Here is a 16,972-nt window from a genome sequence, read left to right as displayed (position 1 = left end):
TGAGGGAAGAAGAAGTGATGATATGTAATATAAAGCTTCATAGTTTCAGACGTCTTTTTGTACAGATGATCTCATCAACACTGTGGTTTATGGGCAGTTTTACTATCGCCATTTTTTTGTTAAAGAAGCTGTGGACCACTTATCCAAGATTACTCAGCAAGTAGGGAGTGGTTGCAGGACTTAAACTGAGACTTCTTGTAAAAGCCTGTATTTTCCCAGGAATAATGTTTCATTTAACAACAACAACGAAAAACCTTCACATGGAAGCAGAAGCTATTACGTTTTATGGAGCCGTAGAAGCCAGTGCTCAGAGGGGTCTCAAGGATGTGGAGTCTGTATTAGACTTTCCTGTGGCTCATTGTCTCTCCATGTTGCTTTTGTCATGCCACAGTTGCCCATTTGGACCTCTGGAATTTTAGTATGTTAAGCTTTCTCTGGTGAATGTGATGTTTGTAGAAAATTTTTAAATTGAAATGCTCTGCTCTTTTGGTCTTTCTGACTTTCAATTTATTCTTGCCTGCTTTTCAAACTCTTGAGAAGTTTTTCCAGGTGATGCCAGCCAATGATGAATATCCTTCTTCCTGATTACATTGACCATTTCTTACTCGTCTCATATTCTTTGGCACTTGATCATTTTCCATTCAGCTCTTTATTGCTGTCATGTATTGTTCTTTATTTATGTACACAAATTTTGTCTTCATAACAAGATTATAGGCTCCCTAAGCATGAGACTAACCCATGGTGGCACATGGTAGGTATTTGCTAAGTGCTCTTTGACACTAACAAAACACTTACTTGGGTTTTCCTCCTTTTTCCTATTTCCCCTCTGTGTCGTCTTACACCCACTAAGGTTTGCTGCTGTTAAGACCTTGGTATAGAAAGAGTGGACTAACGAGAAACTTCTTAGGTGGGATCTCCAGGATCTTGGTGGCATAAACTCTAGGAACAGGTCTCAGAGCTCTTTCATATTTCCTTCCTTTTTGATGGGTAACTTCAGTGATACAAAGTCTTGTCATAGGTGACATACAACTATGCCAAGTAACCATGTTTCCCTTTGCTACTCATAGTCACTTAGGGAGCCTTTTCAAAATATATGTGTAAGATTTGCCAGTGTGTTCTGTTCCTTTATGATCATCACCACTACCCCTCCCAGGGCATGTCAAGAACACTGGTCTTCATGTTTATACAAGATAACTTCCTATTTCAGAAGGTAGGGCATGGTTGATGGGCAATGTCAGGGTGTATATCACTATCAACCTAAGAATTTATTGGTGGTCCTGATTCTGCAGAATGAGATTATTGCTTTTCAAGCCTTCACCCACTGACTGACTATATCTCTTGCATACTCTTGAATTATACCTGTCCATCAGATCCTTGGGCCCACGAAGATTCCAGGAAGGCCCTCTTCATATAATAGTCTTATAATTAAATTAGATTTTCTTCCTTGGTCAGTAGTGCTCTTTTTGTTTATTAAATGATCATTATTTCTTCTGACAAGCAGTTTGTTGTTCCTTAGGAAGTTCCCCCTTTAAAATAAGACTAGTTTTGCAGTAAATTCAATGGTAGAGTGACCACTGAGATCAACCTAAGAGGGAGTACTCCTGCTTATTGCTCTGTGGAAAAACTCATCTCCCTAGACTTATGGCTAATTTTTTCTCACCTGGATCAGAATTCTAGTTAAAAGTTTATCCTTTAACTTCTTAACATTATGTGAGGCTCGATTATTTTTTATGAAAAACATGTTATAATGTAGAAAGAATATGGATCTATAGACTAAATTGCTGAACTAAAATTAGGTCCTTAGAGTTAAACTACCGCTACCACCTGTATCTTTCTTGCTACCCTTCCTTATGCCTATTTGCAGGTTGATTCCTGCCTTTTTAGGTTTCTCTTTATCCAAGATAGCAGCCATGGGCATGTAGAGGATATGTCCTGACTGATGTGCCTGCCTTTATGTTTCTAGGTGGGCCATGCACAGACACAGCTCATGTCTCGTTAATCACACCAACCAAAAGATCCTGTGGTACAGGTACGTACATCATTCTTATCTGCATTCATTCTTATCTGAATTCTTCACAGAAATTAGCTACTGGTTTTAATGTGGTGTCCTTGCCAGGGTACTCTGATTTCTTCCATCAATTGTGAAGTGATGTATCATGTGCCTAGTATTGGGAGTAGGGTGTGAGCAGAGGTTGGAGTGGTGCTCTTGGAAGTCAGATTGGCTGAGTTAATGCTGGCAGCTAGAACCAAGAAGGTAGACATCAAATTCACCTACTTCCTAATGGCTGAAGAATATTATTAACGCATGAAACATACAGAAAATGCCCAGTGGATTATTGCCCAGTTTCTGTCTCTTTGTTTTTTTTTTGAGGAAGATTAGCCCTGAGCTAACATCTGCCGCCAATCTTCCTCTTTTTGCTGAGGAAGATTGGCCCTGAGCTAACATCCGTGCCCATCTTCCTCTACTTTATATGTGGGACGCCTACCACAGCATGGCCTGCCAAGTGGTGCCATGTCCGCACACAGGATCCAAACTGGCAAACCCTGGGCCACCGAAGCGGAACGTGCAAACTTAACTGCTGTGCCACTGGGCCAGCCCAATTGCTCAGTTTCTAACATGTCTCTCATTTGTCTAAGTCTTGGACCTACTAAAAAAAAGCATTATTTAAATAATAGAGGCTGTAGAGTGAAAGAAGTTGTAGTGCAGATAATCAGTGTTTTAACTTGACTATTATAGTATCCTAATAGTTTCAGAAAATCATTTTCTCTCATTTGTCTTAAAAACATGGGGTATGCTGAAATCATTTCAGATGCGTGGAGTCCCAAAAGAATTTTGTGCCTCTGTGACATTTTTATTAAACATGAAGTCATGAATCTTGTAGCTCTCTAATGAGAAGTCATAATAATGCCCATTTCTCTCTTAGCCTGTAGCTTCATTTATTTTAAACAATATTTGCTGTTTCCAGTAATGCTGCCTGCTATTTAAAATATCTTAAGGATTGTATTTAGAAGAGTCAAAATAATTGTATTGTTTTTTCTAAATGTCACAAAGTATTTTCTTAACTTAAAAAGTCCTTTTCACTTCCCAACAGAAAAATCACAAACTATTTCTGTGTACAAATTTACACTGAAACTTCAGCCCCTTTAAATGTTCATAGTGTTGATCTTAAACCTCAAATAGGCCTCTCCTTGCAAGTTCCAGAGTAACATTGAGGCATCGAACTCTGAGGAATTTAATTTTGCTCTTCTGTTCCAAAGGATCAGTTTTGAGGCAGGGCTCTGCGAGATAGTCCTGGCATGCTCTCATGCCTCCTGTGCCCAGCACCCAACCTCCATTGAGTACTTCCTGATTGGGATAGAAGAGAACTGTGCCCTGGAATGAGACAGGCCGTCCTGATTAGCCAGTGGGAAGTCAGAAAGGCAGCTTCCTACCCATTCCAGCCAGAAGCTTGAAAACATTCAGAGCCCTTTGATTTCAGGTGCAACGCTTCACACAGTGTACTTTAGTCTTCCTTCTTTCCTTTCGTTCTTGGCCCTCAGGACAGGGGAGGGCAGGGTTTACTGTTAGCACTACCAGCATGTTCAGGTAACAGTCATGGAGTGAGCCTCAAGCACATTGGGTCATTGTGAGAGATTTAGGAAAGAGACCTATACTAGGAACTGAGGGTAATATTTTTAGGTCTCTGTAAATGAAATGATGAGTGAGGCACTGAGCTCTCATTCGCACATTTCCAAGGCCTTCTTTTAGGTGAATACGTAACTCTTAACTAGAAAAAGATTGAGAATTTCTGGCTTGGAAGGAAATTAATACAGTGTACAGGTCGTCTCCTAAAAAGCCTGAGGAAAGTTGAGATTTCTCAGCATGGACATTAAAGGCCATCAAGTTCACCCTGCTGTACTTCTTTTCAAGAAGCCTGTCTGTGCCCCCTCAGGCTCCTTGAACTAGCTGTACTTTCTCAGCTTTGAATAATGGCCCTAACTCTAGAGGACAGAGTTTGCTGATTTCCAGAGGTAAATTGAATGATTTGCTTTGAGAACCATAGGTTGACTGTTTTTGTCTCTCTCTTTCTGTCTGTTCTGGAATTAGCAGGTTGCCCATGGTGGGGATTTTGAGCGTTTTTCTTAGCATCACCAATTATTAATGTTACATTGCTGGAGTGTTCTTGTATTCTTTATGTCTGGGTTCTTTAACAGTAGGACTGATGCCTCTAACACGTGCTCTATGGTGCTTCTACCATCAGGGGCACAGTAACACTAGTTCTCCCAGAGCACAGGGCTTAAGTGATCACAGGTGTAGATGATCAGTAAATAATTACCTTACAGTGGTGTCATTTCTTAGGAGCCGTCGAGTAAGAGCCTCTGAATTAGATCTTACTGATCCCCTCCAAGCCAGTCTGTCCATGCAAGTTTGGACCTAAAGCAGCCTCCAGCTTAGTAATGATGTGTGTTAGTAAAAGGATACTTAGGCTAGAATAAAGTGGTTTTTTAAGTCAGTGATCTCTGAAGGAAGGCATATCAATGTGCAGTCAATGAGATATGGATAGAAAATAGTAAAAGCTCTTTATCTCAGCTTTTTAAAATTTCTGGTTTGAGGGGCCAACCCGGTGGTGCAGTGGTTAAGTGTGCACATTCTGCTTTGGCGGCCCGGGGTTCACTGGCTCGGATCCTGGGTGCCAATATGGCACTGCGTCGCAAGCCGTACTGTAGTAGGCGTCCCACATATAAAGTAGAGGAAGATGGGCATGGATGTTGGCTCAGGGCCAGTCTTCCTCAGCAAAAAGAAGAGGATTGGCAGCAGTTAGCTCAGGTCTAATCTTCTTCCAGGAAAAAAATAAAATAAAATAAAATTTCTGTTTTGTACATTCATTTCATAATTGTATGTTAATCCGTACATATAGTTTAAAACCAGCCAATACACATACACACATATATATATATATATATATATATATATATATATATATTAAAGGTACATGGCCACATGTCTTAGATAGGAGTAAACACTCAAAAATGGTTAGTGACCTCCAGTAAACGGGTCATTTTCTATTTATTTATTTAATTTATTTTTTGAGTAAGATTAGCCCTGAGCTAACACCTGTGCCGTCTTCCTCTACTTTATATGTGGGACGCCTGCCACAGCATGGCTTGGCAAGCAGTGCCATGTCCGCACCTGGGATCCAAACCAGCAAACCACGGGCCACTGAAGCGGAACGTGCACACTTAACCACTGCACCATCCACCCGACCCCCATTTTCTTTTTAGTGCTTTGAAAATTAGATCTAAAGATTAGCATTAGACCCATTATTATGTGGTTTAATAAGTCAAGGCCTGAATGTAAGCCTGAGTGGTTGATGTCTCTATTTATGTTTCAAGTGGCTACTGTTTGATCAGAGGGTATGTAATTTAGAGAGGTAGACAGCAGTGTTGAGTGGTTGGTCTGCAGCCATCAAAATGAGAGAGGGAACTCTTTTTAAGAAATTGCTTTGCGTTAACTGTGAATCTAAGAAGCAGATTGCAAAAAGTAGCAATAGTAGCAAATGAAAGATCAGTTTGTATTTGTGAGCTTGGTGGGAAAGGCTTTTTAGATGCTGGCTTTTAGCCACATAGAACCATTAACAGTTAAACTCAGTGTGATCTTTTAGATGGACAGAAACAGCAGCATCATGATCATTTTGGTATTTAAGCAGAGAAGAAGTAAGTGAAAGTGTGTGTGGCTTTGTAAAGCTCCAGGATGTCTACAGTCAGCAAAGAGCTGAAAAGTGCTGCCAAGTCCCAGGCTGCTTTTGGTTAGAATGTGAGAGGTAAAGCACATCACACCTTCAGATTACCAGAGAGAGCTTACATATCTTCAAAGAGCTTAGAATGTTTTGCACATGTTCCCTTGTTAATTTTCACAACATTCCTGCCAAGAATGAGTATATTGTGAAGGAAGGAGTTCGCTTTCCTTGGCAACAAACCACCAGAAGGTTCCCTTTTGTCCTTTATGTTTTCTTACTATCAAGTTATACCTTAAACAAAAATGTTGTAATCTGAGATACGATCATCTCCTTTAGACAACTTTATTTGGAAGATATTTGAATATTTAGGTGACTGTCTTCATGAGGTCATATTTTTATGTTTAAAGTGCCTTGTGACAAAGTAGGAAAGTTTGTTGCCTTTTGTTAGGATTTCCTGTTTAAAGACGTATTATGTAACCTTTTTTCTTAAGACTTGTTTGCAGAGAGTTACAGCAAATGTTACCTTGTATTTCATTTATTGGAGCTTGCTGTTGATGAACCTTAAAATTTAAGCCACAGTGGATGGATAGAACAATGTCTTGTCTTAAATTTTCTTGGAAAAATAGTGTCTCTCCAGGAGGATTCTTGAATAGTGACTAACTCAAGGACTCTGCTTTGGGGCTGGCCCAGTGGTGCAGCAGTCAAGTTTGCACGTTCTGCTTCTTGGCAGCCTGGGGTTCGCTGGTTCGGATCTCGGGTGTGGACATAGCACCGCTTGGCAAGCCGTGCTTTGGTAGGCGTCCCACATATAAAGTAGAGGAAGATGGGCACGGATGTTAGCTCAGGGCCAGTCTTCCTCAGCAAAAAGAGGAGGATATTGGCAGCAGATGTTAGCTTAGGGCTAATCTTCCTTAAAAAAAAAAAGACCCTGCTTCTTCCAGGTGGGGCATTAACCAACTCTTAGCTCTAGGCCCTAGGTTGAATATATTAAGGGATAGACTTTTTAGCATATGAAAAACAGGAAATTGCTCCTTCCTTAGTTCAGCACTCTTATATGGCTTTATTTTGTTTTTTCATTTCATAGTCTCTTTTTTTTTAAGTTAAAATAAGAAAGTCATAGACAAGTTTATAGACTTGAAGGTACTGTCAACAGACTTTTGCTCCACTATATCTGTATTTGCTTTTGCTCTTCTTCCAGTAAGTATGTTGAGTAAATAATACTCTCTCTGATAGACTTGAAATATGATGGTTTTAAAATGCTGTATGTTAAGATGTGATTATAATTAGTAGAATAGCAAGTAAAGTAACCATTTGTGGGGCCATGAGGGTGCTGTAGTATTGCCTGAGATGAAAGCAGATGGGACTAGAAACTGTCCCATTAAATATCTAGGCAAGTTTTTCCAGAAAATACCATCTTTCCACTCTGTAAGAAGCATGTTAATTCAGTTTAACTGTATATCCCTTACCTGCTTTCTTTAATTTTCTTTTCCTTTCTTTTCTTTTTTCTTTCTTTCCTTTTCTTTAGGAAAGCACATGTTTATCCTTTTGGGTCACCTCTTTTCCTTTCAGCGTGATGAACAGTGACATGAACTAAATAGCCTTGTGTTGTTCATTGTTTCCCTTTTTCTCCCCCAGATCTTTTGTTGACTCACTTCTCTCAGGCAACCTGCTTGTGATATTATTGTCTGTTCTTACAAAGACAAAAGAAGAAATCCCCTTCCACCTGGGAGTTAAGAGAAGATGGATGTGCTAAATACTTTCCCTGTCAGTGTTCAGGAGCCAGTTAAAGGGAAATGTTTCGTCGTCGTTATGGTACCAAGAGGTTTACTTAAGATCTTTTAAATTGATTCAGAAGCTAAAGGGTGGTAGTGTGAAATCAGAGGTGGCCCTGTAAATCTTAGAAATACCTACAGTTGTGTGTTTCATCTGCTAGTAAAAGTCAATATTCATGAAAACATTTCACCAGCACATTTAATCCTAGAGAGTCGAGTCAGTGACTACAAACTGTATTGGTCAATATTACACACTGTAAGTGACTCTTCTAGAAAGGACTCTGTGGAGCTTTGAAGGAAGGTGGCTTTGGGTGTGAGTTCAACTGTGTAATTTAATTCTTTTTCTTTCTTTCTTTTTGGTCCTTTAGGTTTAGCTTTTCCCTCAGGTCTGCAGTATCAGCATTTGAGACAGAAAATTAGAAATTTGACCTACTTATGTAATATGCAAGTTTCCATCAGGAGAATATTAGGGAAGATATAAACCTTTCATTTTTTATTAGCATTTAATGTAACCATTGAAGAAAGATCAAAACAGTAAATCTATCATGGCAAGGAAAAAAGTATTAAAAAAATGTTTTACCTTGTGCACTCATCATCTTGGGTCCCAAAGGAGTTCATTTGATTCCTGGGGCAGAGGACAAAGTGGATACCAAATATTTGGCAAAAATGTCACCAATCTAAAAGGTGCCATCTTGGGGCCAGCACTGTGGCCTGGTGGTTAAGTTCTGTGTGCTCCTCTTCGACGGCTTGGGTTTGTGGGTTCAGATCTGGGCACAGACCTACCCTACTTGTCAGCCACGCGGTGGCGGCAACCCACATATAAAATAAAGAAAGATTGCCATAGATATTAGCTCAGCAAAAAAAATAAATAATTTAAAAAATAAAAGGTGCCATCTTGCCGTGTTTTACCATAGGAAGAAAGCCACAGGTTATCATGGTATGCCATAGTGGCTGTTTAGTGACAGTATTTGGGTTTTGGCCATTGAGTGGATAACTTGGGAAGGGAAATAATCTGCTAAATGCTTTTACTTGTGGGTTTTTTTTCTGTAAAAACTTTAGTCTGCCTGAGTTGTTGCTTATATTAACAGAATGAGGTCACAAGGCACTATGTAATTAGGTGGTTTGATACTCAATATGTAAATAATAGCAGATGAGTTTAAAAGCACCTCACACAATGTATAGATTTCAGAAAAAGTTAGGGAAAGCTTACTGTTTTTCGTTTGTACCCCTAAATGAGAGTTAGGTGCCATTGCCACCAGTCGCTGTGTTTGTGTTATAGGCCAGCAAGACATGCAAGGTGTAAATTTGCTGAACTTGAAGTTGGAAGCTTGTTTCAGAGGCCTTGTTGGGGTTTTACTCATGAGAAGCAGTGGCTCCCCCTCTGAGAAAAGGCTGATATGAGTGAATACCGGGGTGCCAGTCTCGTCGGGAGGAATTTTTTTTACTTGAAAGATAAAAATGCAGTCCAGTATGAAAAGGAAAAGAAAGTGTGATGAGGCTTCTTGCTGTTTTGGATGTGTGTGTATAAGAAGCCTAGGCTTTGCTGTTGTTGCTGTTGAGCTGCTCGTGGTCCACATGCTTTGTGCAAATTCGGTTTGCTTGGATCCTTGAATGCAGTTACAACTGGTTTTTTGCCTTTATGATCATTTATTTTATCATAGCTTGCACTCTTACCAAGGAGAAAAGCCCTGAACTTCCATTAATTAGCTGTTGTATTACTCCAGTGGGGCAAAATGCCTGAGCCAACACTATTTAATAAGGATATCAACGGAATTTAAAACCCCTCTCCCCCTTTGAAACCTTTGGGTGTTTTGGGGGGGCGGATCTGGGGGATGCCTTTTGATGCCATTGCATAGCAGGTGTGTGTCTGTTAGAGGACAGCATGTTAGAAATGTGCCTTTCCTGAAGCAGTCTTACCAGAAGGAGCGTGATAGAACAGCCACAAAGCTGCATTATAAATCATCTGAGCCTTGCAATGATACTGCCCATTAAGGAGACTTTTTTTTTTTTGCCCTACTCAGTTCCTGGCTGTACTAATAGAACAGCGCATCAAGCAAGGCTGTAAATAAAAGTTATTACCTAATAGGTGGGTGCCGAAGTGGAACGGACGGAGCTGAGGCATGGAGGCCTTATTACTGTTCATCAGCAATTATAAACAGGATAAAGTGTCTGGGACTTGCGCTGATGCAGCGAGGGCTAATAGAGGCTGGGAATGACACTAGGCCATGATAGGATGATATATGCTGATGGGTTTTTACTGCCTCATCGTGCTGCTTGCTTCCAAGACAAGTTGTGTTATCCATTTTCCTGCTTGCTCATCTATCTGAAGAGACAGTCCCATTGCCTCTCCTGCCAGTAGGTGGGCTGGCATTTATTCCTCATACCTGTGTCTGCTTCTAAGGCACCCTCCTCATGAAGAGTCTTCAGAAATATTTCATAATCATGGCCGATTAAAGTTGTAATCTTATTGTATTGCCTGCTGTCATGCTTATAGATCACACCTTCAGAAGTGGTTGCTTACGTGGAATATAGGACCAGCAGAGACACTGTAGTCTGTCAGTCCAGTACTTTATTAAAAGATCACTGTGGTAGTAGATTCTGTAGGAGCATGCAAGAAGTGATAAGCATGCATCTTGCCCCTGGGAGCTTATACCATAAAGAGACAGAATAAGTATAGAAACATAAATACAACTAATTCCAGCTTTAGAGAGCAAGAAACATAACTGATGTTTGTTTTTAAAAGTGATGTCAGGGAGGACAAATTATGCTAATCATTTGGAGCAAATATAATACTAATGTGGTCTTTTTCTTTTAAAGAATTATCTTCTTGGTGAAGTGCTTAGAATTTAGTTCCTTAGAGTCAGGAGTGATAAAGGGATACTGGAATGTGGAGGGAATGTCTAGCAGGACCATGTTTCCTAGTGAATGGAAAACTACAGATATTGGTAGTGCTTTTGAGTAGCACCTAATACTTGGGAAAATTGAGATACAGCTCTGTTCAACTTTGATCACTCAACTTCACTAAATCATAGTAATTAGAACTTGGAGATAGGAGAAATCTGTAGCGGAGCCACAGAGGAATGCTTTGAAAGGGCTTACCAGTTTGATCCAGGAGTTTATGAGCATTCTGGTAGATCAGTTGTTTGTCACTTGTGCCTTTAAATGAATATACCTCTTTATGCAGTACCTTCAGAAGTAGCCTATCAGGAGGCTTCCTGCTGTTAAAGAAATGGTAGTTTTTAATGGAGTTCTTTGATGCCTTAAGTTAGGCGAAGGTGTACCTCATTTTAAAGAAGCCTGATATATGATAATCTCAATATTACAAACCAGATAAACTAAGAATTAATGTTTAGGAGAGTCCTTCAGTCTATAAAATGTCTTGCCACTGGGTTAATGTGAATAAGTTTTTCCTTTTGCATATAAAGTAATATTTGACTTATGAGAAAGTCAATTCCTGCTTATCTCATTTATTCAGGGAATGTGCTGTGGGTGGTGTCTAGTGCAATGGAGGAAGAGAGATGAATCAGAGAAAAATGTTTTAAAATAATAATAACAGGATTTGGCGGCTGATTAGAGTTGGCTGAGGAAAGAATACAAAATTATAAACATGAAGAACTGAGGGAAGAAAGATGTGACAGGTGGCAGGGAACGAGAGGGGAGGAAAACTGGTCAAAACTGTTTTCAGTTTCTGATGAGCTAAACTTTACGTTATTATAGATAGTCCTGTATAAAATTGTAAATATAGGCCTAGTTTGGAAATCATCAATCTAGAAGCAATGATTAAAGATGTGCAAGTGGGTAAAGGAATGAATACAGATGAACAAGGGGCCAAGGACTGTACTTAGGGGGCTGGGAAAAGGAAGCCAGAGAGTTAAGGAAGCTAAAGAAAGGAGAAAGCTTCATACAGGATCATGAAAGATGCATGAGAAGAGGGGCTAGCAAACATGAGGACTAAGGAAAGCTGTTGCCTATGGCTAGCAGCAAAATCATTGGAAAACATGAAGCAAGTTAGTGTAATGTGGTGAGAAACCAAAGCCTGATGGAAGGTTATTAAAGAGGTACTTGATAACAAAGAAACAAAGGCAGCAGACAGAAGTCATTCAGTTAAGGAGTTAGTTGAGCCATTAAAAACCAATAAGTAGTGGTGGTTGGAGGGAGAAGCAGGGTCAGGCATTTCTTGGTGTGGAGGTGGTTAAGATGGGGAATAATTTGCCCTTGTTAAGATACAAAGGAAAGGTACATGGGAAGAGAAGGAAATAGAAAATATTAGAGGAGAAATAGAAAAGGTATACAAGCAAGATTCTTTAGAGGCAGAAACCCAGAAGCATCAATTTACTCCAAGACTATAAGGAAAGAGATACAGGTATAGATGAGTAGATTTTCTCTTATAATATGTAGACAGTCACGTGAGACAGGATGAACCAGGGAGTTCATCCTGGAAGGTCATCATTTTCTGAGTAAATAGATAATACCATCAGCTGTAAGTAGCAGCAGAGAACTGAGGTTATAAGGAGAGAACTATTGTGGACTGAGGTGAGAAGATAGAATTTCCAAGTAGTAGCTAATCCAAACTGTCATTAAATAGTTTAAATTTATAGTGGGCCAAAAGCAGACTTTTTCTGGCTACTACATTTTTAGCCCAGAAGAAAAGAACAAAGAGAGAACAAGTGGTGCTCATTTCTTTGTTTTTATTTATACGTTCTCATTTTTACAAAAGTAACACATCATAACACAGAATAGTTTATAAGAGAAAGTGATAGTCTAGAGACAGCCCACTTCAGAAAACTGACCAGCCTTTCTGTCTTGAGAGTTTCTGATTTAGTACTTTCATTCTGTAGGTTACCTTTCTAACTGTGGAAGAGAAAAAATGCTTTTCTCTCTACATTTTTGAGATGTCAAGTGATGTGAAATATGAAAGTTTAGCTCACACTATTCCTCATCTCAGTGTTTGGTATTTATATTATTTGTTTTTATTCTTCTCTTTCTTGATCCATCAACTTTCAGCACCATCTCTTAATGAGAATATTAGTACCTCTGACTAGAGATGCTTTCTTGTATCCTGTCAGCTACACTTGTACTTTTATACTGTCACAGTTGTGAACTATTTACATTCGGGCCTATAACCACAAACAAATCATCCGTGTTATTTCCATAGGTTGTTTCTAAAAATAGAAAGCCAATAAATGACTTTTACATTATTATGACTCTGTAAATACTGTTCTTTGCCAGGCAGCCAAGTTACATGCTAGAAATAGATTTCTTTTTCTTTGAGTCTAGTGTCATAGTCCCTGGGCCATTGAAGGAGAATGTTCTCATATCAAAGCCAAATCAGTTTTTTGTTATGTTTCATCAAATGCTCAAAAATCATGCTACATTTTAGTTTGCTTTGGATTTGGATTGTAACTTCTTAATACAGTTTTTCTCTTGGCTTTTACAATTGCCTTTCTTTTTTTTCTTGCAATGTTTGGTTTTACATCTGTATTTTTTTTCTAACCTGTATTTACATCTTTTACCCAAGACCTCCCTCCTGGAGCCCACCATCTTTCTGCTCCAATCTGAACTAAACGTTCTTTAAGTCTACTGTGTCATCCTAGAATTTCCCTTTCTGTTCTCTCTCTCTTTTATTCCCTTGTTTTTCAGAACACAACCTCAAATAAGTTCTTGAGAGTGTTGGGGTTCTTGCATATCTGAAAATGTCTTTTCTGCCCCCAGCTTGATGGAAAATAAAATATAGAATTCTTGGATGAAAATCATTGCTTCTTTTCCTTCTAGAATTCCATGTTATCACTGAGAATTTAGATGCCACTGCTTTTCATTTTTATCACTAATATATCTGGGATTTTTTTTGTTTTAAAGATTGGCACCTGAGCTAACAACTGTTGCCAATCTTCTTTTTTTTTTTTCCTCCCCAAATCCCCCCAGTACATAGTTGTATATTTTAGTTGTGGGTCCTTCTAGTTGTGGCATGTGGGACGCCACCTCAACATGGCCTAATGAGCGGTGCCATGTCCACGCCCAGGATCCGAACTCTGGGCTGCCAAAGTGGAGCATGCGAACTTCACCACTCAGCCACGGGGCCGGCCCCCACCTCCAGAACTCTTAAGATCATGTTTTTATCCTTGGTGTTCTAAAATTTGTAATGAAGCATCTAGTGGTCATCCTTTTCCCCCTAATCATGATGCTGGATACTTGCTAGGCCTGTAAGATCTGAAGACTCATGTCCTCCAGATGTGGACTGTCTTTGATATTCCCCCAATCCAGTGTTCTCTTCTCTTTTGAGACTCATAGTATAGAAGCTGGATCTGTTAGATTGGTGATGTTTCTCTTAACTCTCTTCTCATAGTCTCCATCTCCTCTGTGTTCTGGGTGTTGCTGTTGACTTTTTCTTCCAATTCTTTCGATTGTATTTCAACATAGTTTCAATGAGTTCGTTCTTGTTCTCTGAAGGTTTCTGTTTCATAGTATCCTGTTCTTGTTTATGAATATAATAATCATTATTATTTAGTAATATCTTCTGAGTATATTAATTAGTGGTTACTTGTGCCCTTCTGTTTCCTGAATTATCTATGATTGCCTTGAGGCTAGTTTTATTTACCTGTCTTTTACTTCATGTTTCTGATTCTCCTCATTTGCCTGGTGAATCTTGGTTTTCTGATGACTTTTAAGAAAGAAGGCCTAGATGGGTGGGAAAGAGTTTCTACCATGTCTTGGTCTTGAATGGGAATTTTTACTGGTGGCTCTGTGTTGGATGGAGTGGTTAACTGACAGAACTTCTTGTGAGGAAGTTGAGAGTCTCCTGTGATGCTCTCAAATTGAGAAGGAGGACTTCACGCTGAGGAACCATGGAAACAGCTTTGCCCAGACGGGTCATTCAGTTTCTTTAGAGAAGAGCTATCCAGATTGCCACCAATGGTTGGAGGTATAAACTGGTACCGTTGTTCTACAAATACACTTCAGTGGATCCCCCTGCTTTCTGCCCTGCTTCTCATTCTGCTTCTTTTAAGGCTTTCTTTGCGTGCATTGGCTGCCACCTCTGCAGTCACCAAGTTTAGCCTCAACCCATTCCCCTCTCTATTAGCATCTAGGAATTTGTTTAAAATCTCTCGTTGATTATATTAAACACACACACGATTATCTGTATTACAATGGGTCATTCTCCATGTTGTATTTGTGCTTTTATTTCAGTTGGGACTGGGGAGGGGTCAGAGGAAAATGTGTTTAGTCCTCTTGAATTAAGTTATCTTAGTTCAAAGTCAGGACTATGCTTTCTGATTTAATCATTGGTGGAAGACAAAAGGAAAGGATAGCCTCCATGGAATATTGTGGTTCTTAGGAAATCTAGGAGATGAGAATGTACTCAAGTTAAAGCCCCTAATCCTGAAGAAAAGGAGTTATAGAGTTTGGTGGTTGAGAATGTGTGCTCTTCATAGAGGCAGACTGCATGAGTTCACATTCCTGTGCCCCTTACCAACCACGTAACTGGAAGAATTGTTAGACCTCTGTATGAGCCTCGATTTTCTCTTCTGTAGAATAATAGACCCAGCCTTAGAGTTGTTATGAGGGAAAGGAGATAATGCATTTAAAGCACCTAACATAGTACCTCATAAATGCTCAATGGATAATACAGATGTGGACAGAAGGAACGTGATGATCTGAATGAAAGGAGAGTGAAAAGGAACTTGAGGGAATGTAGATAAAAGTGGTAAAGAACTCACACAACTCAGATAGTCTGGTTGGAAAAAGAGATGGAGTCAGAAACTGGTAATGAGGACCCGAGGCCTAACAGACTGGAGAGTGCAGACGTGGTAAGGAAGTGGAGGTCAGTGAAGCCAAGGGAAGAGGGGAGAGCGGTCAGCAGCCCTTGTTTGAACAGGTGAGAACTGTGAATGACAGGAAGCCCAGAAAATCCTTTCTTAAGAAAATTGGGCATCAGAACTGAGAAAAATCAAACTGTTTTTGTTCCGTTTGTTTTGTTTCTAGGCCTTGTTTTAAAAGTAAAATTTTACTGTATGTATTGGTGGAAAGTAATTCTTATAGAGATTTCACAAGCTTGCCTTTGAAAAAAATAAATGTTGTTATTTCCTGAGCTCCTCTCTAAGCTTTTATCCTTATAATTGAGAACTCTTCTTTTTTCTGGGGCAAATCACAGTTTAGGAGCCACAGAGAGTTGATAGTTTTCTTTTGGTTAAAATCTTGATAAAAACACTGACTGTTGCATCCAAACCAACAACATGAGAGAACTTTAGCCAATAAATTCACTTCTTTATGATTAAAAATCAGACAGTTTAACCTTGGAAGGGTTTTTGTCACGGGGGACTTCATATTGTGATTAGCTATCTGAATAGCCAAGTGCCTCTGCGGACTCACTTAACCAGCCTCCCACTACATGTGTATAATTATTTTTAGTGCATACACACGTTCTACGATAAAAGCTTATTTGGCCTTATGCTCCCCGCCGTTCTGAATTCTCTGTTTCATTACCAGTATCCACCCACAGAGTTTCGGAAAGCCATTCCCAAATAGCAGAACCACAACTCAGAATTTAGATAAACCACATTTCTGTTAGCTCAGTGGACAGGGTAATTAGTTACATGCTATACATTTCCCACATCTATCCACCATTTCAAAACTTATTAAAAATGTGTACATACATAAGCAAGAAACTAGGGCATTTAACTCAGATTATGTTAATTTTTTCTGTTACTTTAGCAAGGAATAAAGAAAGAATACAGCAGACAGTCTTTAAGATTTTTACCTTGAATGTGGCCAGTGTTTTCTTGAAAAAATGTACTGGATACTGCTGCTTTTTTTCTAGAGAAAGTTGAACAACTTTTCTTCAAAGATGTTATTACATTACAGCTTGAATTATATGTCCAAATATGCAGGATGGCTTTTAAAAAGAAAGTTGGGCTGGGAGAGGGAACTTGTGTCGTACCGATTTGAATGGAAGGCGTTAGCTGCAGCGTAGTCTGTTTTCCAGTGTGGCATTAACTGATAGTTCTTGTAGCTGACAAGGATTCAGATCCACTTTTTCTTTGGCATCCTGTTGATAAATTCATTTCTAGAGGATTAAAAGCACATCATGAGGTCTTGGTCATCATCCTTCCTTTAACAGCAGGTGCAGTAATTGATACAATTCAAAATGAGTCCTTATTGGGATTGGAGAAAGTTTAGACTAAGAGGGAGACGTGTAAAAGTCTGTGACAAATCATTAAGGTGTACTTACAGATAGATGTTGACTTCACTGCAAACCTGGAGAAGCATGAGCTTTGACCTTACTGTTGATTACCTGCTACAACCGTTTTGTCATGTGCTTTCCCATCAGACCTAAGCAGTGTCAACATTTCTTGGAAAGAATTCAGCAGGCACTCTAACCAATCATCTCCAAGTATGGTTACTCTGGAATACAATTTTGTTTTTTAACATAATCTCAGACTTACAGGAAAGTTACAAGAAGATTACATAGAATTCTCAGGTACCACC

At 39.4% G+C, this 16,972-nt stretch overlaps 1 protein-coding gene across 2 annotated transcripts in view; it reads left to right on the top strand.

Annotated features, from left to right (window-relative positions):
* ZFAND3 (zinc finger AN1-type containing 3) overlaps positions 1-16,972 on the top strand; it is a 311,100-nt gene that overhangs the window by 250,904 nt on the left and 43,224 nt on the right. Inside the window, exon 4 of one of the 2 annotated variants that reach the window (XM_044776614.2) lies at positions 1,964-2,029. The exons of the other annotated variant lie outside the window; for it this stretch is intronic. Within the exon in view, the coding sequence (XP_044632549.1) occupies positions 1,964-2,029 (66 nt within the window). The remainder of the gene's footprint in view (positions 1-1,963; positions 2,030-16,972) is intronic. 2 annotated transcript variants of the gene reach the window in all.

This window comes from Equus asinus, chromosome 8 (genome assembly GCF_041296235.1).
Source record: "Equus asinus isolate D_3611 breed Donkey chromosome 8, EquAss-T2T_v2, whole genome shotgun sequence".
NCBI classification, from domain to species: Eukaryota; Metazoa; Chordata; class Mammalia; order Perissodactyla; family Equidae; genus Equus; species Equus asinus.
This window is presented reverse-complemented; position numbering and strand designations above follow the sequence as displayed.